General features: G+C 33.9%; 1 protein-coding gene, 1 non-coding gene and 1 pseudogene across 24 annotated transcripts in view; all 3 read right to left on the bottom strand.

The window, feature by feature from the left end:
* TRIM37 (tripartite motif containing 37) overlaps window positions 1-25300 on the bottom strand; it is a 213840-nt gene that overhangs the window by 155836 nt on the left and 32704 nt on the right. For all 22 annotated transcript variants that reach the window (XM_056814193.1, XM_056814198.1, XM_056814182.1 and 19 more), the window contains one exon: window positions 8664-8731. In XM_056814193.1, coding sequence (XP_056670171.1) covers window positions 8664-8731 — 68 coding nt within the window. The remainder of the gene's footprint in view (window positions 1-8663; window positions 8732-25300) is intronic.
* Window positions 1417-8627, bottom strand: LOC130456838 (5-aminolevulinate synthase, non-specific, mitochondrial-like; annotated as a pseudogene). The gene has a single exon (XR_008915857.1). The product of XR_008915857.1 is annotated as a 5-aminolevulinate synthase, non-specific, mitochondrial-like (transcript).
* On the bottom strand, window positions 7205-7265 carry MIR7272 (microRNA mir-7272). Its single transcript, NR_127465.1, has one exon. It is a non-coding gene; the product is annotated as a microRNA mir-7272 (primary transcript).

The raw sequence follows: 25300 nt of genomic DNA, 5'->3' as shown, positions 1-25300 counted from the left end.
TTGTTACAATGTTCTCCTGATTCTGCTTACTTCACTTTGCATCAATTCATACAAGTTTTTCTGAAACCATCCCCACTTCATTATTTATAATAGTACAATAGTATTATATCACAATTATACAACACAATTTGTGCAACAATCCCACCACCACTGAGGAACATCCCTTCGATTTCCAATTCTAGGACAATCACAAAAAAAGCTGTTATTGTATATACACCTCCTTTTCCTATTTCTTTGATCTCTCTAGGATACAGACTAAGTGGATCAAAGGTTATATGCAGTTTTAGAGCCCTCTGGACATAATGTGAGATGTGAGATGGTATCTGGGTTTTGTTTTGTTTTTTATTAAAACACTTACCTTCTGTCTTAGAATCAATATTGATTCTAAGACAGAAGAGCAGTAAGGGTAGTCAATGGGGGTTAAGCGACTTGCCCAGGGTCACATAGCTAAGAAGTGTCTGAGGCCAGATTTGAACCCAGGAATTCCCATCTCTAGGCCTGGCTCTTAATCCACTGAGCCACCCAGCTGCCCCTAGTACCTATTATTTTAATATGTATGTTTCTAATCAATAATGATTTAGAGAAATTTTTTCATATGACTATTGGAAGTTTTTTTCTTCTGAAAACTACCTATTCATATATTTTAACCATTTCTCATTTAGAGAATGACTCTTATTTTCATGAATTTGGCTAAATTCCCTATATATTTGAGAAATGAGGCCTTAAGAAAAACTTCCTATAACAATTCTGTTTCTGCAAAACTGTTTCTAATTTAACGTCATCAAAATTATCCATTTTCCCTCCAATGATCCTTACTATCTCTTATTTGGTCATAAACTCTTAAAATTTCCCATATTCCCTAATTGGATTATGAGATCACCCTTTATGTGTAAATTATGTACCCATCTTGACTGTATCTCATACAATTTGAGAGGTTGTATTGTTGCTATCCGACTTTCACAACAGTTTTTGTCAAACTGTGAGTTCTTATCCCAAGAGATTGGATGCTTGGGTTTAATAAAAACTACATTACTATGGAAATTACTGTTGTATATTGTGTATCTAATCTAATCTATGCCACTGATCAATCATACTATTTTTTAGTCAGTAATGGATTATTTTGAGGATTACTGCTTTGTAATATAGTTTGAAATCTGGTACTGTTTAGGCTGCCTTGCTTCACGTTTTTTAAATTCCCTTGATAGTTTTGATCTTTTCTTCTTCCCAGAAGAATTTTTTTTTAGCTCTAAAATAGACTTCTTTGGCAGCTTGATTAGCATAGCATTGACCAGGTAAATTAATTTAAGTAAAATTATCATTTTTATTATATTAGCTTATTATATTATTTTATTTTTATTTATTTTTATATTGTTTATAATATATAAAATATATATAAAATATATAAAATAATAAATAAGTATATTATTTATTATTATCATTTATCCAGTTGTACAGATATCTATTTGTGAGAAAAGTATTCAGTAATTATGTTTATATAGTTCTTTGGTTTGTCTTGGCTAGTAGACTCCCAAGTATTTTATACTACATAGTTATTTTAAATGGAATTTATCGATCTCTTCCTTCTGGGTTTTGTTGGCAAAATACAGAAATGTTGATAACTTATGTGGGTTTTTTATCCTGCAACTCTGAAGTTATTTGTTTCAAAATTGTTTAGGTGATTATCTGTGGTTCTCTCAGTATACCATCATATCATCAGCAAAGAGTGATTGTTTCTTTGTTATCTATTCCAATTCCTTCAATTTCTTTCTTTATTTCTTTTTCTTGCTAATTGCTGGCATCTCTAGTAAAATACTGAATAATAATGGTGATAATGGACATCTTTGCTTCATCCCTGATCTTATAAGGAAGACTTTAAGTCTTGTTCTTGGTTTTAGATACTACTTATCTTTTTAAGAAAGGCACAATGTATTTCTATGCTTTCTAATGTTTTTAATAGGAATGGAAATTGTATTTGTCAAAGGCTTTTTCTGAATCTACTGAGATAATCATGTGATTGTAACTTTTTGTTGATGTAATCAGTTATGCTATAGTTTTCCTAATATTGAACCATTTCTTACTTCCCTGGTATAAATCCAGCCTCATCAAAGTGTATGATTTTTGTGATATAATGCTTCCTTGCTCATATTTTATTCAAAATTTTGGCATTATTCATTAGGGAAATTGGTCTGTTTTCTTTCTGATTTTATCCTCCTTAGTTTAGGTATCAAAACCATCCTTGTGTCATAAAAGGAAATTAGTAAGATTCCTTTACTTATTTTTCCTTTCTTTCTTTTAAACCCCTATCTTGTCTTAGAATCTATACTAAGTATCAGTTCCAAGGCAAAAGAGCAGCAAGATCTGAACCCAGGATATTGTTTTGTTTTTATAAAAATCAACTCCTGGTGTTAGTTTACTCTTTTTTTGAACTTTCCATTTCATTGATCTCTTCTTTGACTTTCAGGATTTCTATTTTGGTATTTTATTAGAGATCTTTAATTTGTTCTTTTTCTAGTTCTCCAAGTTCACTGATCAGTTCAGTGATCTATTCTCTTCTTTTTTGATGTTGGCATTGAAGGATATAAATTTTCCCCCAAAATACTACTTTACCAAATACTACTTTGGCAGCATCCCACAAATTTTGGTATTCTGCCTCATTGCTGTCAATATCTTTAATGAAAATTGATTGTTCCTTTGATTTGTTCTTTAACCCACTCATTCTTTAGAATTAGAATAGTTCCTATTTTTAATCTATGCTTTCAATGCCCTTTATTGACTGCAATTTTTATTTCATTATGATCTGAAAGAGGTATATTTTAATATTTCTGCTTTTTGTATTTGGTTGTTAGATTTTCATGCAATAACATATGGTTAATTTCTGTGAAGGTAATATATATAGCTGAGAAAAAAGGTATATACTCTTTTCTATTCCCATTCAATTTTCTTCATAAGTCTACCCTAACTACCTTTTCTAAATTTCTATTCATCTCCTGAACTTCTTTCCTATTTGTTTTATGGTTAGATTTATTTAGTTCTGAGAGGGAAAAGATAAGGGCCCTGAACCAGTTTAGTTTTATTTTCTATTTTCCTCCTATAATTCATTTACTTTTCCCTTGAGAATTTGGATATTATGTCATTTGGTTGCATATATGTGTAGTTTTGACATTATTATTATTATTATTACTTCATTGTCTATTGTATATCTTACAAAATGTAGATTCCCTGCTTTTATCTTTAATTAGGCCTACTTTTGCTTTTGTTTTATCTGATATCATAACTGCTATCCCTGCCTTCAAAATTTTTACTTCTCAAATATAATAAATTCTGCTCCAGGCCCTAATTTTAATTAGGTGTCTTCCTTTTTCAAGTATGTTTCTCACAAATAATATACTGCTGGATCTGATTTCCAGTCCATTCTATCACTTGCTTCTATTTTATCAGTGAATTCATCCTATTCACACTTATAGTTATGATTACTAACTATATTTTCCTTCATCCTATTTTTTTTCCTGTTGTCCTAATCTCTTAAAAATCCATCCCTCCTCAAAAGTGTTTTGCTCTTCACTACTGCCTCTCTTAATTTACTCTCCCTCTTATCATTCCCCTTCCCCTTTTCTTCTTATCTCCTTTCCCTACTACTTCTCATTAGATAGGATAGATTTCTATACTTGGATGAGTATGAGTGTGTATGCAGATATATTCTTTCCTCTTTGAACCAGTTCAGATAAGAGTGAGGTTCAAGCATTGCCTTCCCCCTGCACCATATCCCCCTCCACCATAAAAACTCTTCCTAAAACATCTATTTTATGTTAAGAAAATTTTCTCCACTCCTCTTCTCCCGGAGCATCTCTCACCCCTCCAATTTTTTTAAAATTTTTGTTAAATTTTTATTTTTTTAATTGAAACCCTTACCTTCCATCTTAGAATCAATATTGTGTATTGGTTCCAAGGCAGAAGAGTGGTAAGGGATAGGCAATGGGAGTCAAGTGACTTGCCCAGGGTCACAGAGCTAAGAAGTACCTGAGGCCAGATTTCAACCCAGAACCTCCAGTCTCTAGGTCTGACTCTCAATCCACTGAGACACCCAGATGCTCACCTCCATTTTTTTTAGATCATCCCAAAATATTCAACACAGACCTACCCCTATACCTATGTAGACTCCTTCTAACTCTCCTAATAATGATAAAGTTCTTAACAGTTATATGAATAATCTTCCCATATAGGAATTCAAAGAGTTTAATCTTGAGTCCTTCGTGGTTTCTTTCATGTTTACCTTATTAATGCTTGAAATATTGTGTTTATATGGTGAATTTTCTATTTTGTACTAGTTTTTTCATCAGTATTCCTCAAAGGTCTTCTATTTCATACAATATCTAATTTTCCCCCTGAAGAGTTATACTCAATTTTGCTTAGTAGGATATTTTTTTACTGTAAACTTCTGGAATATCATATTCACAACCTTTGTACCTTTAATGTGATAGCTGCTGAAACTTATATGATCCTGAATCCATGGTATTTGAAAGATTTCTTTCAAGCTGCTGTCAGTATTTTCTCATTCAACTGGTAGGTCTGGAATTTCAAAATATTATTCCTGATAGTCTTCATTGTCTTGAACTAGAAAATGGTCTTACCCAACCTTTTGATGGCTGTGTCATTCCAGAATTTTATTTAAGGTATTATTTTAAAGTTGTTTGGAGGGGAATGCTAGAAAAAATTTAGCTATAATGCTCCTTCTACTCAAAAATTTTGGCACTAATCTCTAGGGCTCTCCCATTTTATGCTAATACTTCAGTGGATCCATGACATTGATCAAAGTACTTCCTCCACCACAGCCTATGATTCATTCAAGTCTTCTCAACCTATATGATTCATGACCATGTCCTCCCATAAATTCTACATAAAAGATCAAAAGCAAAATCTATCAGACCAATATTTGTTTTTTTTTATAGAAATTCTTTTGCATTACTATGTTTCTACTATGATTTAAAACTTAAGATAAGTTACTTCTTATATAAAGGCTACAGAGACAACATGAAGAAGGGACTGGTTGGCATCAAGTAGAGCCATGGAGGTCAGATTCAGGCACTGACAAAAACCAGTTTGCTCATGCCTGAAAGTAAGCTTTCTTTCTCTCACGCATGACTTCAAAGTATAAGGCATCCTAGAGAGGTTACACTCTGCTAAGGAGTGAGGCTTCATATACAGCCCAGGAAGTTTCCAAGTATCCAGCAGCTTCTCCAGGAAATAGTTCATCATCTGTGGAATGTGGTGAGGGTTTGGGGTTATGAATAAAGGAATTCTTCTCACCAGGAAACAGTTGGATAGTTGATGGCTTGGATGCAGATATCATATTTGCTCATGAATTCATCACAGACCTCTGTATTTTTAAAAGAATCTGCCACCCACTGTGGAATGTGACTGATGGAGTGAACCATAGGGAACCCAGTGTCCATTAGCATCTGTCTCATCAGTCTGACATTGTACCAGAGTGGAGTGGTATGACTGAGGCAGTGAACCATGGGGAGCCCAATATCTATTAGTAATTGCCTCATCAGTTTGAGATTACACTGGTGTTCCTAGTAGCACTCTAAGATGCATATGGATTCAAGAGTGCCAGTCTGAAGCCTGGGGAAAGAGGGAAGTTGTAAAAATGAAGCCTATGGCAAAAGACCATATGGTGTCTATTAAAAAAATTGAACTGGCAACATAACCACCAACACAACTGTAGTCTTTGCCCAGAGTTCCAGAAATTAAGTCCATTTTGTATATGACTCCATCTTGATCATTCATAGTGCCTCCAAGAGTACCATATAATCCTTCAGCATGGACTTCATTCATAAAGGTAATCATTCCACATCCATGGGCCACATTTCATAGTTCTTGCAATGGACATACCTCTCCAGCCACTTAGTCAACAGTTTCAATTGCCACAATCACAGAGACTGATGTGTTTGATTTCTTTACTAATTATCTAAGATGGTTAATATCATCATGATGAAATATATACCTTGGCACTCTGCTATTATGCATTCCTTGGATCATGGAGACATGATTTTCAGAATCAGAATAAATTTCAAATTGGTATCTTCTTAGCCAAAATGAAAAGGATGAAGTTATTAGCAACAAAGAAGGATAAAAACAGTAATCTTTCCCATGAAGGTAAGTCACTTCTCATTCTAAATCAACATAAAACTTATTAGTTGCTGTAAAAATGGAGATTTGAACCCCAGACTTCAATCCCCACAAGTCCTTGCTACTTCCCAGAATGCTTTGTAACCTCACCTGAATTCCCACCTGAGATGAGAACAGAAATTGTTTTTAAAACGACTCCACCTTCTGCTTGCTCTCTCAGCTTCCGCCTCTGGGCACACGCCGCGCTACCAGGCAGGATGTGGAGTGAGTGGTTGTGAATGGGCTCTCTGGGCCTAGACACGTGCTTTCTTATTTTGTATTTTCTTTATTTCTTAACCTTTAATAAACCTCATAAAAATATAATACTTTAGCAGAGAAACTAATTTTAACTGTTACATTACAGAAATATTTCTAATACCACCTGCTCAGCACCATGTTATTTTAATGTTTCCATGACAGCCCCACACACACCTCAGGATAATGACTCATTTCTACATAGTCGTTCCTACACAAGATAGATTCCTGCTTTTTAGTAACAAGGGAATCCATGTAATCATCTGCCATCAGGAACATGTGTGTCCCTGCTACAGTTTTAAACACTGAGTAAAAATATCACTTTTTTCCTCAAAGAAATGATCATACTGAGAAGTGCAAATTTATTTTGGCAAGATGTCCCAAAGGAGTCTGTAGGATACCATGAGATCCTAAAAATTCTTTAGCAAACCATTCTGGTCTTCTCTACCAGTCTTGAGAATAATCACAATGGAATTAACTGGATTTTGATCAACTTCTTTCCTTATAGCTTACATTTCCTGTACATCCTCTTGTAGCTCTAAACTGACTTTATGAAAAACTTTGCTATAATTTGCTTCATCTGAGCTGCTAGGAAGGGGCATTTACTGGAAGTCCTTTGGCTCATAGCAGAGGGAAATGGACTAAAATGAATAATCAGTATGCTGGACCACAGTACTGGAAGTTGTGTCCTTCTCATTGGCTAGAGGTATTTCTTTGACTTGCTAGAAGTTAGTTGATGAAGTGGTCATAGACCTAGAAGCAGATTTGGATCCAGATCAATATGGGGCAGTTCTAGGTTTGTCAGCCTTCCAGAATACTCTTGACAAAACCAGAACTGTCCCATAAGACAATGATCTACATCTTTGGAGAAAAGGACAGGATCCTGAGAAGTGACCAAGGAGGTGCTGGCAATGGGAGCAGCTGTGGGGCCAGATCTTGCTGGCCAGTGGGCAAAGGTCACAACTACAGTTTCTGGTTCAGGACAGAGTCCAATGCTTTTTTAACAACAATGTCTCCCAAGATTAGAATGGATTAAGAATATTAATGAGGGAAAGAAGAAACAGTAGAAGTCAGGAGGATGAAGAACACTAAAAATAGGAGGAAAATTTCTTTCATCTAATTGGTCTTAGGAATAAGATGCAATGATAAGCTGCTGAAAGGAACAAGAATGTTGTAAAAAGGCCAAATACTTAAGTAAAATACAGTGAGAAAAAGCAGTGTTTAAAAAAATTAATGTATTCATACACTATGAAAAAGATTAAAAGGGAAGCCACCTTAACTATAATTCCTTCTTGCAACAATCTTCAGAACAAGAATTCAATTAAACAAATAAATACATAAACAATTTCAGTGATGGCCTGCTATAAAAATCTAAGTATTTCCACAAAACACTTTGAAAAAATTTAGTGCCTACTATCTTGGACCAAAAAAATTATATTTTGACAAAAAAAAAAATTCTCTGAACTAAAACAAATCATTACTCTTCTATAACAGTTGAACTCAGAATTCAGGAAAAAATGAACTTTGAATGTTCAAGAGTCCTAAATAGTTTCTAAAACATTAAAAAAAACTTTTTACCTTTTGTCCCTCCAGAAGGAAAAAAAAATTCTTTGAGATATATAACTAGACTATAGCAGCAATGTAGAGTTTCTGGCAGATACTATCCATACAAGTCTTATCTGATGTATATACTTTCAGATTAATATTATTAATATATGATAACCAAATTCCATTATGAAGTCTCAAAGTTTTCTACATGTAATTTGGTGTACTACCCTCTCAAACATTCCTTCTATGGAATTAGCATCTTATCTGATTTCATCAACTACTTTGATGGTCTGGTATCTCAGAAATCTCCATGCAGTTTAAAGCTCTCTGATTGTAAGCTATTTTAAAAACTGCACTGAAGGAGGCAGCTGGGTAGCTCAGTGGATTGAGAGTCAGGCCTAGAGATGGGAGGTCCTAGGTTCAAATCTGGCCTCAGACACTTCCCAGCTGTGTGACCTTGGGCAAGTCACTTAACCCCCATTGCCTAGCCCTTACCACTCTTCTGCCTTGGAGTCAATATACAGTATTGACCCCAAGAAGGAAGGTATGGGTTTAAAAAAAAACTCCACTGAAATTCCTGGAATACTCTGTATTGTTAGACAAAAATGTGTACCAGCAATTGGACAAAAGGAGAAAAAAATGGATAAAGAATGAGCTTATTTCCAATACTTAATATATTGTATAATAATTACCTGATGTTCTACCTCCTGGAGTAGAGATTCCAAAAGCTCTGTTTCTTGTGTCAAAGATGTCTTTTGACCTGTTTAAAAAATAAAAACAAAAAAGAATACTCATCCCTGTGGTAAATATGAAAATGAAGTTCTACTATAATTTTCCATAAAAACTACTTTATTATGTTTAGAAATTTTTGACAGAGAACTATCTCAAGGAAGTAAAAATTCTAAGTTAAAGTACATCCCACAATACCCTAATGATTTTTAAATGCTATTAACCCAACTTAATGCTTAAAGCAATTTAATTCTGGGAAATTTATTTCAAAGCAATAAATATTTTTGAGCACCTGCCATCATTAGCATCAAATATGGTCTTCCTAATTTAGCTAGTAGCTCTAAAATGAAGTTATAGCAATAGCCAACATTTGTATAGCACTTTAAAGCTTGAAAAGCACTTTACCTATATTTTACCTCATTTGTTCCTCACAACTCTAAGATAGAAACTATTATCATCCTCATTTTACAGATGAAGAAGCTGAAGTTCAAAGAGGATTAATTTCGTTAAAAGGAAATTTGTAGATATGCACAAAAAAATATTGTTTATACCCTCAAGTTTAGATAAAAGTGCAATCTACATTCAGACTAAGACATCATGTATAAAAAATTATGTTAGGTTTCTCAATGGACAAATGGTCAAAGGATATAAACAGTTTTCAGATGAAGAAATCAAAGCCATCAATATTCATGTGAAAAAAATGTTCTAAATCACTCTTGATTAAAGAAATGCAAATTAAAACAATACTGAGGTACCACCTCACACCTATATGACTGGTCAATATGACAATAAAGGAAGGTGATAAATATTAGAGGGGATGTAGCAAAATTGAGACACTAATGAATTATTGGTAGAGTTGTGAACTGTGCTATTGTGCTGTGAACTGTGGAGGGCAATCTGGAATTATGTCCAAAGGACTATAAAACTATGCATACCCTTTGATCCTATGATACCATTATTGGAACTATATACCAAAGAGATCATAAAAAAGGGAAAAGAGTCTACTAAAAAAAAAAAACACCCAGTTTGTTTATTTTCTGTGGTGGCAAAGATCTGGAAATTGAGGGGATGTCCATCAATTGGGAAATGAGGGAATACAGTATAATATATTTCGGTGATGGAATACTACTGTGCTATAAGAAATGATAAGTAGAGTGATTTCAGACAAAAGATCCATTACTATCTGCTTTGACACCGTACTCTCAGGATCACTGAGTCTTTCAATCTGTGCTGCATCTAAAACCTCCTAAATGTGTTGTCTCCCCAACTAAAATGTGAGCTCCTTGAGAGAAATGACTCTCTTCTTTTTCATTTTGTATCTCCAGCACTTAGCACAGTGACTTGCACATAGTAAATACTTTTTTCCTTTATTCATGCAAAAGAGAGTAGGTCACAAGTGATAAGCTAACAAAAGCCAATAAGGGACTAATAGTCATAAAAGTAGCATAACTAGGAAAGGAAAATATTCAAGAAGAAAGGGTGAAGACATTGGATTTAACAGCTAGAAGTTGTAGGGAACCTAAAGTGTATGGGATCTTAACCATTTTTGTGTCATTGGAATTCTGGTGAAATCTATGGATCCCTTCTCAGAATATAAAAGATTACAAAGGAAAACAATTGTAATGAAATACAGTTAAAATATTATTTTAAATTTGTAGAACTCAATTTAAGAACCTCTACCCCTGGTTTCATTTGGATTGGATCAGAAGTCAGACTGGAAGGAGCTGAGAAGTGAACAGAAGATAAGGAAGTGGAGACAACATGAATAGACAGCTTTTCCTAGATAGCTGGAGAAAGACAGGTAAATGTAGATTAATAGCTTGAGTAGACTGGAAGGGTCAAGTGAAGGGTTTTTTAAAGGGATCTAGAATTATTTGTAAATTGCAGAAAATAAGACAGTGAATAAAGAACAACGGAAAATTATTAAGAGAGAGAGGGGATTGTTCAAAAAAGCAAGCTGCTGGAAGAGAAAGGAAGGATGTGGATAGAGAGATTAAGTAGAGGAGTCCACCTTGGCAAAGGAAAACTACTTTGAATGATTTTAAATTGTGTCTGTGATTTATTTCAAATATGTATCTTGAAGTTGCCAGTCTCTAAAATTATACACAAACGGTATAGACTGGTCTAATGTGAAATTAGTAGGGGACAAAACATATTTTTAACACTCAAAAAGGACTCTTAAGAACCAACATTCAAATGGAACTAGAATCCTCAACTACCAAACTGGGGGAGTCTTCTTCATTCAGTAAGAACCTCTCATGAGAGACAAAATACCATGCTCTATTTTATCTGAGGGCCAGTAAAAGTAGAACATCTGATTTGGAGACTAAAAATTAGACTTGTGAAATCCTAAAATTTATGAAGTGTGTAAGCATAGAGGGATATCATGGAACTTTTTCTTTTTAAACAAGAAAAAAACATTTAAAAGAAACTAGACTAATGTCAAAATTGAAGTTTTAATATGATTGGTCAGCAACCAGAGCTCAGTTGCTTTTAGAATAAGAGCAGTCACAAAAACATATATACCAATAAAACTTTGCTCCACTTTGGGAAGCAGCACACACATTAACATATCTTGTCCAACAAGAAGAATGAATAAAAACAGAACTACTGTAATCTCATCTAGTAAACTAAACTTAAATCTAACTGTGCCAAACAAATGAATAGCTGAACACAGCATGATAAATAAATGTAAGGAATGATAAATATTAAATATACAGAGAAGCTTAAAAGACTAATGTGAATTGATAAACAGAAAAGAAAAACCTCAAAAAAATATATACAATAACAGAACTCATTTAAAATACAATAGTCAATGTTTCAGTTGAAAATCTGTCTATGCCTGCTTCCTCATGTGCAAAACGAGGAAATTAAATGATAGCTTCTAAGGTTCCTTCAATCTCTAAATCAATGATTCTATATATTCAATATATTTTAAACTCAGCTCCCTGATTACTATTGTATACTCAATTTTAAAACTATTCAAATATTTAGAATTTATCTGTTTTCTTACCCTAATAAAACTTAAAATTTTTAGCATGTCTGTTCCCTCTTATTTGGCCTAATTCTATTGATCTAGAATTTGGATTCATCCATTAAATTCCTAATAACCATGATCTACTAACAATACATCTAATCCTCATCTTGTGACTTCTTACCATAACGGTACTCATTTTGTGAAGCCAATGTTACATACTTTTAACAAAGAAGTAAAATATAACTGAAACTTAAGTAAACAAGGGATACAAGTAATTACATAACAAGATGGAGGAGTAGTGGCACAGAAAGCTCAAACTGCTCTAAGAATCCTCTTCAAACAATGTTAAAATAATGATTCAAAAAGAATACTGGAGGGACAGAACAAGGAGATGGACTGAAGCAATTTTCTGTCAAAAATAAAACTGGAAGATAGGCAGAGAAAGTCTCTTTCCATGGAGTAAGAAAGAGCATGGACCCAAGCAAGGTCACACCAAAGAGGAAGTCAACAACAGAAAACCCTCACACCCAACCCCTACAGGTTCGAAACTTGAATCTAAGCCAACAATATTAGGACCCCAACTTAAGCCAATACCAAAGCATCCTTTGAAGTTCCAAGCCCTGGTGCAAGTCTGCATTGAGGCCCCAAACCCCAGAACAAGGCAGTCCACAGTAGGTACCTAGCTGGTGTAAGGTCAAGGGAAGGCCCAGAGCCCTGTCCAAAGCCTCAAGCGAGGACCTAAACACCAATGCAAAACAGTCCACACTGGATCTAGCCAGGCTAAGCCCAGAGGGAGGCCTGGAGTCCATGCCCAGGTCCAAGAAGAGGCCCTGAGCTCTAGCATAAGGTGGCTCACAGTGCTCTGAGCCTTGCAAATGATTAGCAGGCCCTGGGGGGAGGAGAGGGGACACTTAATCAGCAGTGGGAACGGGCTTTTAGATCTCCCAGCGACAGGCCATCATACTACCTTGGAAGAACTTTAACTTACCGAAACCCTGAACTAAAGCCAAGGGTAACAGCAAAGAAAAACCAACATTTAAGAGAGTACCTCCTTTACCCTCAGAATAAAGCCCACCTTTAAGATAAAAATAAAATTCAGGAAAAGGCTAGGAAAATAAGCAAACATAAAAAAAAAAACCCAACTAACCATAGAAAATTATTGCAGACACAAAGAATAAAACACAAACTCAAAAGGGAACATTGAGGGCAAAGCAGTGAAACTTTAAAGAAAGCTGGGATTAGTCTCAGGCTCTGGAAGAGCTCAAAAAGAAATTTAAAAATTCAAATAAGAAAGGCATAGGAAAAATGAGGAAAAGAAACAAAAGTTATACTAGAAGAAAATAACACCTTAAAAAGCAGAAGTGACCAAATGGAAAAAAAAGCACAAAAATCCAATGAAAAACAGAGTCTCTTACAAAGAAGCGTTGGACCTGGAAGAACAAAAGGTCAAAAATATTTATATTTTCCCTTCGGGGAACAAATGAAAAAAATGTGAAGGAAGATGACTTAGCAGTACAAGATATCAAACTATACCATAAAGCAGAAATCATCAAAACAATCTGATACTAGCTAGGAAATAAAATGGTAGATCAATGGAGGAGATTAGATATACCATATATACAGGGTAAATTACCATAGCAACCTAGTATTTGATAAACCCAAAGATCACAGTTTTTGGAATAAGAACTTACTCTTTAACAAAAACTGGTGGAAAAATTACAAAACAGCATGGCAGAAGCTAAGTATACACCAATATCTCACACCCTTTTCCAAGTTATAGTCAAAATGGATATGACTTAAATATTAAGAGTGATACCAAAGCTGAGGGGAACAAGAATAGTTTACCTGAGGGCAGTTGGTGGTTCAGTGGATTGAGAGCCAGGTCTAATCTGGCCTCAGACACTTCCTGTCTATGTGACTCTGAGCAAGTCAATTAACCCCCACTGCCTAGCCCTTATCACTCTTCTGCCTTGGAACCAATACACAGTATTGATTCTAAGATGGAAGGTAATGGTTTAAAAAAAATACTTCACCTGGCAGATCTCTAGAGAAGGAAAGAATTTAGGATGAAACAAGAGATAGTAATATAAGACATAAAAAGAATGATTTGGATTATAGTAAGTTAAAAAGCTTTTGTACAAACAAAACCAATGTAACCAAGATTAGAAGGAAAACAATAAACTGGGAAAAAAATTCTAACAAATTTCTCTAATAAAGGCCTAATTTATCAAATTTATAGAGAACAAAGTCATATTTCTAAGAATACAAGCCATTCTCCAATTGGCAAATAGTCAAAGGATATGAATGAGCAGTTTTCAGATGAAGAAATCAAAGTCATCAATAATCATATGAAAAAATGTTTTAAATCACTCTTGATTAGAGACATTCAAATTAAAACAAAGCTAAGGTACTGTACACCTCACATGCATCAGATTAGCCAATATAGCAGTAAAAGAAAGTGGTAAATGTTGCTGGGGATGTGGCAAAATTGGGACACTAACGCATTGTCGGTGGAATTATGAACTGCTCCAACCATTCTGGAGGGCAATTTGGAACTGTGGTCAATGAGGTATAAAACTGTGGATACACTTTGATCCAATAATACAACTACTAGGTTTGTATGCCAAAGAAAAAATAAAAAAGGGGAAAGGACTTACTTGTCCAAAAATATTTATTGAAGCTCTTTTTGTAGTGGAAAAGAATTGGAAATTGAGGGGAAGTTCATCAATTGGGGAAGGGTGGAACAAACTGTGGTATATTTTTGTGATGGAATACTACTGTGCTATAAGAACTGATAAGCAAGATGATTTCAGAAAAAGCTAGAAAGATCTGCAGAAATTGATGCAGAGCATAATAAGCAGAATTAAGAGACCATTATATACAATAACAGCAATATTGGATGATGATAAACTGTGAAAATTTGGCTACACTTAACAATGCAATGATCTCAGACAGTTCTGAAAGACTTCTGACGTGGAATGCTATCTACCTCCAGAAAAAGAACTGGAGAATTTATCTTTCACATCAGTATATTTATGGTTTTATTTTGGGGGTTTGGTTAAATATGAGTTTGCTCTTACAACAATGACTGATATGGAAGTGTGTTTGCATGACAATAAAAATAATTTTAAAAAAAAAGTAAAATTGCCCAAAAAGAAAAGGAGATACAGGGGATCAAAGAAAATAATTACTTGATAATTAGAATTGGACAAATGGAAGCTAATGACTTCATGAGACATCAAGAAACAAGAAAACAAAATCAAAAGAATGAAAAAATATAAGAAAATATGAAATATATCATTGGAAAAATAACTGACCAGAAAACACATCCAGGAGAGACAATATAAGAATTTATTGGAAGGCTACAATTAAAAAAAGCCCAAACATAATGTTTTTAAGAAATTATCAAGGAAAACTGTCCCGATATTCTTGACTAAGATAGTAAAAGAGGAAATGAAAGAACCCACTGATTACCTCTTGAATTATATCCCCAAATGACAACTCTCAGGAATATTGTAATCAATTTTCAGAATTCCTAGGCCAAGGAGAAAGTACTACAAGCAGCCAAAATGAAATAATTCAAATATCATGGGGCCACAATCAGGAATACACAAGACTTAGCCACTTCTACATTAGAGAATAAGAAGGCTTGAAATATAATATTCCAAAAGGCAAAGAAACTGGGTTTATAACCAAAAATCACTTATCCAGCAAAAATGAGTATAATCCTTTCAGGGGGGGAAACAGTTATTTAACAAAAAAGATTTCCAAGCATTCTTTAGGAAAAGACCAGAATGACACAGAAAATTTGATGTTCAAATACAAGACTCAAGAGAATTATAAAAGAAAATTTTATAGGATTCAATAAGATCAAGCTATTTATATTCCTATATGGAAAGATGACATTTGTAACTTAAAAATCTGATCATTATTAGAGTAGTAAGGAGTATACATAGAGGATTACATGATATCCCATCCCCCCCACAAAAAATCAAAGGGTGAAAAAGAAGGTTGTATTGAGATAAAAGAAAAAGGAAAGGTAGAATGGGATAAATTATCTCAATTAAAGATAAAAAAAAAACTTATTACAGTTGGAGGGGAGAATGAGTGGTGATAAGCAATGCTTGAACCTTACTCATCATCAGATATGGCACAGAGAAGAATAATAATCATACTCATTTTGGTATTGAAACCTATCTTCCTAGAGAAGTAGGAGGGGAACAAGAAAAGGCAGGGGATGGGTTAATAGAAGAGAGGGTGAAGTGGGAGAAGCAGTGGTTAAAAGCAAAACACTTGTAAGGAAAGGAAAAAAGCAGGATCAAAAGGGGAAAATAAGAAGATGAGGAAATTTACAGTAAATCAAAACTATGACTGTGAATAGGATGAACTTTTCCACGAAATGGAAGCAGATAGCAAAGTGGATTAAAAAACGAAATCGATCATATGTTGTTTATAAGAAACAAATTTGAATCAGGGAGAAACACAATAAAATAAAAAGTAATGGACTCAAGAGGTATTTATTATGCTTCAGATAAAGTAAAAAAAAAAGCAGGAAAAGCAATCATGATCTCAAAGAAAGCTAAAACAAAAACAGATCTAATTAAAAGAAATAAAGAATTACATCCTGACAAAAGGTACCAGAGACAATGAAGTAATATCAATACTAAATATTTGTGCACCATTTGGTACCATTTTGATACAGCTTAATCAAACTTTATTTATTATTCACTATCAGGAGAGGCAGGGACAGGATAAAGGAGGTAGACCTCAGATTTTTAAAGGAGGAATTAAATGAGCCACAGGAAGAATTAGACAGTAAAACTATACTAGTAAGGGAATCTTAACTTTCCCCTTTAAAAATTAGATAAATCAAACCCAAAAGCAAACAAAAAAGAAGTTAAGCAGGTGAATGGTATTTTAGGAAAGTTAGATTTCTGAAGAAAAGTGAATGTAAATAGAAGGAATATACCTTCTTCTATGAAATACTTGGTACCTACACAAAAAAATGACCATATATTAGGGCATGAAAACTTTACAGCCAAGTGCAAAAAAAGAAAAAATAACAACTACATCCTTTTCAGATCATACTGCATAAAAATTATAATAAATAAGGGTCCATTAAAAACAGATTAAAAGTTAATTGGAAACTAAATACTCTAATTCTAAAAAAGGGATGAGTCAAAGAACAAATTATAGAAGTAATCAATAATTTTATTGATGAAAATGATGAGACAACATATCAAAATTTATGTAATATAGCCAAAGAAATACTATGGGGAAAAATTTTATCTCTATATGCTTACATCAATAAAATAGATGAAAAGAAGAATAAATTGGGCATGCAACTAAAAATACTAGAAAAAGACAAATTAAAAATTCCTAATTAAAGACCAAATTGGAAATCCTAAAAGTCAAAGGAGAAGCTGATAAAATTGAAAGAAAACCACTGAACTAATAAATAAGACTAGAAATTGTGTTACAAAAAAACAGAGCATTAGTTAATTTGATTTTTAAAAAGAAGAAAATCAAATAGTAACTAAAATGAGACAGGTGAATTCACTACCATTATGTATAAATTTGATCTTACTGAGATATATTTGATATTGATGCCCCGTTGATATTGATAGACTAATGCTGTCAGGGAACTCTGGTTGAAAATGGTTGATAAATTTGCTAGATACAGCTTAATCCAACTTTATTTATTATTCACTATCTGGAGAGGCAGGGACAGGATAAAGGAGGTAGAGATAAAGCAGGAAAACTTTGATCCTAATTCTAAGATTTCTAAATATAACCACAATCCCCATTGTCCTGCAAGGGTCTGCTTAGTTGTTCACCCAACGAGGTGAACCTATACTGTATCTATTCTTACTATCTAAAGATTAAATCTATTTAACTAAAGCTAATAGATGACCTTAAATTTGTATACTTCTCCTTAAATTATCTATAAAATTTACTAGCTGCCTCAAACTTAATTGTCAACTGATGACAGTTTAGAATCAGTCTATTCTCAAGCAGGGTGCCTGAAACTGCCACTGCTCAAGCGAGAGTTAACAGCGCCCCCTTCAGTTGCTTCTTCCTCTCTCAGAGAAAAAGCATTCATTTCATCCATTCTTCTTTAGATCAAAAGATGTTTTTTGACTTGTCCAAAGTTAACTCTTAAGAAAATCATTCACATATTTATCAGAGCCAACTCTCCAGTCACCTACTCCAAGCAAGGAAGTACTTTAACTATCTTTCCTATCATGCAATTCTCTTAAAGTCACCCACAGATAATTCTTTCTTTCTCTGCTTTAAGAAGCCATGGTAAAATTTTAAACTCTTTCTCTAGACTAAATCCTTACTTCTAACTAGATTAATTAACTAATTTGAATTCTTATCCTAACACTACTACTGAAAGAGAAATTAAAGCCATCACAAGGAGCTATTTTGCCCAGTTATTTGCCAATAAATCTGATAGTCAGTGACATGGATGATATTTACAAAGATATAAATTCCCTAGATTAACAAAAGAGGAAATAGAATACTTAAATAATCCCATCTCAGAAAAAGAAATTGAGCAATAAATTCACTAAGAAAAAATCCTCAGAGCCAGATGGAATCACAAGGAAATTCTATCAAACATTTAAAGAACAATTATCCCAATACTAGATAAACTATTTGGGAAAATAGGCAAAGGAGTACCACCATATTCCTTTAATGACAGAAATATGGTGCTGATACCTAAACCAGGAAGAGCAAAAACAATGAAAGAAAAGTATAGGTCAATTTCCTTAAGGCACATAGGTCCAAATTTTTAAAATAAAATACTAGCAAGAAGACTACAGCAATATAGTACAAGGATCATTCACTAAGACCAGATGAGATTTGTACCAGGAATGCAGGTTTAATAGTAGGAAAACTATCAGTATAATTGATCATATCTATAATAAAACTAACAGAAATCACATGATTATCTCATTAGCTACAGAAAGAGCCTTTGACAACATATAACATCCATTACTATTAAAAAAAACTCTAGAAAGCATAGGAATAAATGAACCTTTCCTCAAAATTTAAAGTAGTATCTATCTAAAACCATCAGCAAAAATCAATTGTACAAAAAATCAAATCATTCCCCAGTTGATAAATGGGCAAAGGACATAAATTGGCAATTTTCAGATAATGAAATCAAAACAATCAATAAACACATGAAAAAGTTTTCTAAATCTCTTATAATTAGAGAAATGCAAATCAAAACAACTCTGAGGTACCACCTCACACGTAGCAGATCAGCTAACATGACAGGAAAGTAATGAATGTTGAAGGGGATGTGGCAAAATTGGGACATTAATGCATTGCTGGTGGAGTTGTGAATTCATCCAACCATTCTGGATGGCAATTTTAAACTATGCCCAAAGGGTGCTAAAAGACTGCCTGGCCCTTTGATTCAGCCATAGCACTGCTGGGTTTATATACCCCCAAAGAGATTATAGGGAAAAAGACTTGTACAAAATATTCATAGCCATGCTCTTTGTGGTGGCAAAAAAAATTGGAAAATGAGGGGATGCCCTTCAATTGGAGAATGGCTGAACAAACTGTAGTATCTGTTGGTGATGGAATACTCTTGTGCTCAAAGGAATAATGAATTGGAGGAATTCCAGGCGAACTGGAACAACCTCTAGGAATTGATGCCAAGTGAAAGGAGCAGAACCAGGAGAACATTATACTCAGAGAGCCTGATACACTGTGGCACAATCAAATGTAATGGACTTCTCTACTAGCAGCAATGCAATGATCTAGGGCAGCGGTTCTCAACCTCTCTCAATTTGTAGCAATGAGAATACATAATGCATATCAGGTATTTACATTCTGAATCATAACTGTAGCAAAATTACAGTTTTGAAGTAGCCACCAAAATAATTTTTTGGTTTGGGGTCACTGTAACATGAGGAACTGTATTGCAGGGTCATGGCATTAGAAAGGTTGAGAACCACTGATCTAGGGCAATTCAGAGGAACTTGTGAGAAAGAATGCTATCCACATCCAGAGAAAGAACTGTGGGAGTAGAAACATAGAAGAAAAACAACTGCTTGATCACGTGGGTTAATGGGGACATGATTGGGGATGTAGACTCTAAACAATAACCCTAATACAATTATCAATAATATGGAATTAGGTCTTGATCAATGATACATATAAAACCAAGTGGAATTGTGTGTTGACTAAGGGTGGAGTTGGGGGGGGAGGGAATGAACATGAATCATGTAACAATGGAAAAATATTATAAATTAATTAAATAAAAATTTTCAATTCAAAAAATAAAATAAAATAAAACCATCAGCAAGTATTACTTGTAAAGGGAATAAGCTAGAAGTTTCCAGTAAGATCAGGAGTGAAAAAAGGATGTTCATTTTCACCACATTATTTAATATTGTAATAGAAATTCTAGCTTTAACAATAAGGGAAGAAAAAAAGAAACTGAAAGAATTAAAGTAGGCAATGAGGAACTAAAGCTATCACTCTTTGTAGAAGATATATTTAAGAGGATCCTTGAGAATCAACTAAAAAACTAATCAAAATAATTAAGAACATTAGCAAAGTTCCAGGATATAAAATAAACCCACATAAAATATTAGCATTTCTGTATATTACAAAGTCAAGTAGGAATCAAAATAAGGAGAAATTCTACTTAAAATAACTCTAGACAATATTAAATACCTAATAATCTACCCACCAAGGCAAACAAAGGAATTATAGGAACACAATGAAAAAACACATCACACAAATAAAGTTAAATCTAGACAAATGGAAAAAATACTAATTACTCAAGACTAAGCCAAGCTAATATAATAAAAATTACAATTCTACATAAATTATTTTACTTAATCAGTGCCATACCAATCAAAATACCAAAAAATTACTTTATAGAACTAGAAAAAATAAAATTAATCTGGAAGAACAGAAAGTCAAGAATATCAAGAGAATCAGTGAAAAAAATGGGAAGGAAGGTGGCCTAGCAGTACCAGATATCAAACTGTACTATAAAGCAGTAAACACTAAAACAATCTGTAATTGGCTAAGAAACAGAAATGGTAGATCAATGGAATGTTAGATACATAATATACAGGGACAAATGGCCACTGCAGTTTAGTATTTGAGAAACCCAAAGAACCCAGCATTTGGGGATAAGAACTCACTATTTGACAAAAACTACTGGAAAAACAGTATAGTAAAAACTAAGTACAAACCAATAGTTAATACCCTGTACCCACAATGGCAAACCTATGGAACATATGCCAAAGATGGCATACAGAGGGACTCCACAGAGTTGCTACTTTCCTCTCCACCACACTTCCCAGCCCCTCTGCCCAGCAGCTCAATCAAAATGCTTGTTCCCTCCCCTGAGCAGAGAACTCAGACCACTCCCTTCCTTTCTCCCTCCCCTGTCTAAGGTAAGGTGACAAGCCAGGATGGGGGCAGGGGACCCCATGCATGTGAATGGCACATAGTAGGGGAAGAGGGGACATGGCATGGCACACCATCTCTAAAAAATTCACCATCACTGCCCTAAACCAAAATAAGGTCAAAATGTGTATATGACTTAAACATAAAAAGTAATACAATAAGCAAATTAGGGCAACATAGAATAGTTTATCAGATCTCTGGAGAAGAAATGAATTTATGACCAAACAAGTGATAAGAGAACATTACAAAATGCAAAATGAATAATTTTGATTATATTAAATTTTAAAAGGTTTTATGCAAACAAAACTAATGTAACCAAGATTAGAAGGGAAACAACAAACTGGAGGGGGTGGGGGGTTGTAGCAAATTTCTCTAATGATTTTTTCAAATTTATAAAGAACTAAGTCAAATTTATAAGAGCACAAGTCATTCCCTAATTGAAAAATGATCAAAGGATATGAACAAGTAGTTTTCAGATGAAGAAATCAAAGCCATCAATAATCATATGAAAAAATGTTCTAAATTACTCTTGAGTAGAAAAATGCAAAATAAGGCAAGCTATGTGGTTCAGTGGATTGAGAGCTAGGCCTACAGATGGGAATTCCTGGGTTCAAATCTGGTCTGGTTCAAATCTGAACCAATACAAAGTATTGATTCTAAGATGGAAGGAAAGGGTTTTTTAAAAATGCAAACAAGAACAAGAATCTATCAGACTGCCAAAATGACAATAAAGGAGAAGTGGTAAATGTTGAGAGGGGATGTGGCAAAATTGGGACCCTAATGGAATTGTTGGTGGAATTGTGAACTCATCCAACCATTCTGGAGGTTGATTTGGAACTATGCACAAAGGCTATAAAACTATACATATCCTTTGATCCAGTGATATCACTTACTAGGCCTGTATCCCAAAGAGATTTTTAAAAAATAGGGAAGGACTTACTTGTTCAAAAATATTCATAGCTGTTTTTGTGGTAGCAAAGAACTGAAAATTGAGAAGATGTCTATCAAATGGGAAATGGCTGAATAAACTGATACATTTTGGTCACACAATACTATTGTGCTATAAGAAATAATGAGCAGGATGATTTCAGAAAAAGCTGGGAAGACATACATGAACTGATACAGAGTGAAATGAACACAACTGTGAGAACATTGTACACAGTAATGACAATATTGTACAATGATCAATTGTGAGAGACTTGGCTACTCTCAGCTAATTGTCTCCAGAACAGTTCTGAAGGACTTGTGATATAGAATGCAATCCACCTCCAAAGAAAGAACTGTAGGGAGTCAAAATGCAAATGTTATCTTTCACTTTAATTTATTTGTGTTTTTATTTAGGGGTTTTAGTTTTATATGAGTATTTTCTTACAAGAATGGCCAATATCGAAGTATCTTTTACATAATAATAAATGTATAACAAATATCAAATTGATTACCATCTCCAGGAGAGGAGAGGGAAGGGAGGGAGGGACACAATTTGGATCTTATAAATTTGGAAAACACATGTTGAAAATTATTACATATAACTGGGAAAATAAAATATTATTTAAAAAGAAATAATTACATAAGTTACTTTCAGCTACAGGAATTTAAAAATTTTTTGCACTATGAAAATTAACATAGCTAGGAAAAGGTGAAGCTATTAACATGGGAGAAAAAAATCTTTGCCTTCAACGTGTCTGATAAGTGCCTCATATCCAATATATATTAAAATAGAAACACCTCAAGAACCATTCTCCAATGGAGTAGTCAAAGGATATGAGCAATTTTTAAAAATGCTATTAATAACTACATGATACAATGCTCTAAATCATTTATAATAAAAGAAATGCAAATCAAATTAATTCAGGTTTTACATCCCACCCAACAAACTGGCAAAGACCACAAAATATGGAAACAGTCAAGTGTTGGAGATGTTGTACAAAAGCAGACACTCTCATACTCTACTAGTGAAACTGTGAATTAGTTCAACCATTATGGAAAGCAATTTGTAATTATGCTAAAGAAAGGCATTAAAATGTCTACCTGCTTTGACCATAGAAATCAAAGATAGAAAAGTCTCATGTTTACAGCAGCACTTTTCATAACACAGAACTAGAAAGTAAGTAGCTTCCTGTAGATAAGAGCTAAAACTATGGTACACAAATACAATATGTGATTCATATAGCACTAAAAATAAGAACATTTGCACCACAAAGTGTGACTACAAAGAATACAAGAAGGGGTTTTCTGGTAAAGATTGAAAAACTTAAGCTGGGCCTGGTCTCACTAAAGAAAAAAAAAGGTGCCAGACAAGAATGATCAATAAAATCAAAAGAAAACACCAGTAAGTTTTTCCGGTCAAACAAGATATCAAGATACCAAATTAAACAAAATTACTGCAATTACTGCAACTAGGAAAAGGAAGTTTTTAACTTGGGGAAAATATCTTTGCACTGAACATCTCTGCTAAGTACCCAATATCCAAGATATGTAAAAAATACAAACACATCATGAATCATTTCCCCACAGAAAATCAGTCAAAGGGAATGGGCAGTTCTTTAAAAGTTGTGAAAATGAAGAATGGTATCCCAACATATCAAAACACTGAAAAAACAAAGAGAAGAGAAAAAGAACTGAAGCTTCAAAGCCTTTCATGTGGAGGAGGAGCTAGACTCCCCCACCCCCAATGAATTTGTCCTCCTCATTCTAAGTCCAAGGCTCTATCTACTATACCACCTAATAATGTGGTTCCATAGGAGGCATCAGAGAAGTCATCCAATAATAGGAAGAGAAGAACAAAGAAAGAAGTGTTGGTTGGTACATTCCTGATGAGTACTGAAATGGCTATTGTTACTAAGCCATATTAAAAGAGAGTTCTGCTATCTTCCTATGGCATTCATCCATGATGCAGAGCCTCTTCAAGACTCTTCTAGGATTGCTTATGAATTCCTCTATTTGTTTTTATACTTATTCACAGTCTAACCCTAACCTACTTTTCTACTCTCATTATAAATTATTTCCCTTTCCACACTTTATATAGTCTAGCCAAACTGGCTTTCTTGATATTCTCATATATGGTACTCTATCATCCACTTATATAAAAAGGCTAATTCTTATAGTAATGATGATAATGGTATACAATTATACATGTAATAATAATAATGATATGTATCATTATCATTGCTATTATAATATCATATGATGCCATCATCATTTCTATTAAAATTGCTTTTTTATTAAACTAAAATTTTAAAACAACCAACAGAGATCATTAAAATCTTCCTGAAGATGTTATTTACACAGTCTTGCAAAAAGTTATGGATTTTAAGAAGTTAAGAGGTTAGAAAGTAGTACACACTAAGGAGGACCAGCCTGTGCATGGAGGCCATATTTGAGAAGTCACAAGGAAGTCAATTTAGGTGCAATATATAGTGCTTATGAAAAAAGAAAAATTTTGATAACAAAGTAAAATGAATGGCCAGAACTTTGAAGGGACAATACAAGGGGAAAAAAATTACCCAACTTGCTAAACTTTATTCAATATTGGACTACATACTGTAATATATAGATATTAAAAGGTATAGTTCATAAACAAAGATTTATTACTTCATTTAACAGTTGCCATAATCTTCTTAAAAGTCTATTTAAATAAAGTTCTTTACTGTAGAGAAGAAAAAACTCAGGAATAGCATCAAAGCTAAGTAGGAAAACATACCAACTCTTCATTTTACACAAGACAAATTGAAAAGAAATTAGTTAAAACACTAATAGTAGGGATTGGATTCTGCTTACATGAGAATTTTATTACTCCAGCTAATGTCTCACTAAGTTGATAAAAAAATAATCTTTTACTTCTCTATGCATCTTTATACATACATCAAACAATTGTCTATCTAGGATATATAAGAGTCCATTTTTTTTAAAAACCCTTACCTTCCATCTTGGAATCAATATTGTGTATTGGTTCCAAGGTAGAAGAGCAGTAAGGGCTAGGCAATGGGAATTAAGTGACTTGTCCAGGGTTACACAGCTGGGAAGTGTCTGAGGCCAGATTTGAACCTAGGACCTCCTGTTTCTAGGTCTGGCTCTCAATCCACCGAGCTACCCAGCTGCCCCCAAGAGCCCATTTTAGATCTCGTGCAACTCCCTCTTTTTACAGGTGAGGCCCAGAAAGATCAAGCAACTTACTCA

Source organism: Monodelphis domestica, chromosome 2 (assembly GCF_027887165.1).
Source record: "Monodelphis domestica isolate mMonDom1 chromosome 2, mMonDom1.pri, whole genome shotgun sequence".
NCBI classification, from domain to species: domain Eukaryota; kingdom Metazoa; phylum Chordata; class Mammalia; order Didelphimorphia; family Didelphidae; genus Monodelphis; species Monodelphis domestica.
The sequence above is the reverse complement of the archived record's forward strand: the minus strand, read 5'-3'. Positions and strand labels throughout refer to the sequence as shown.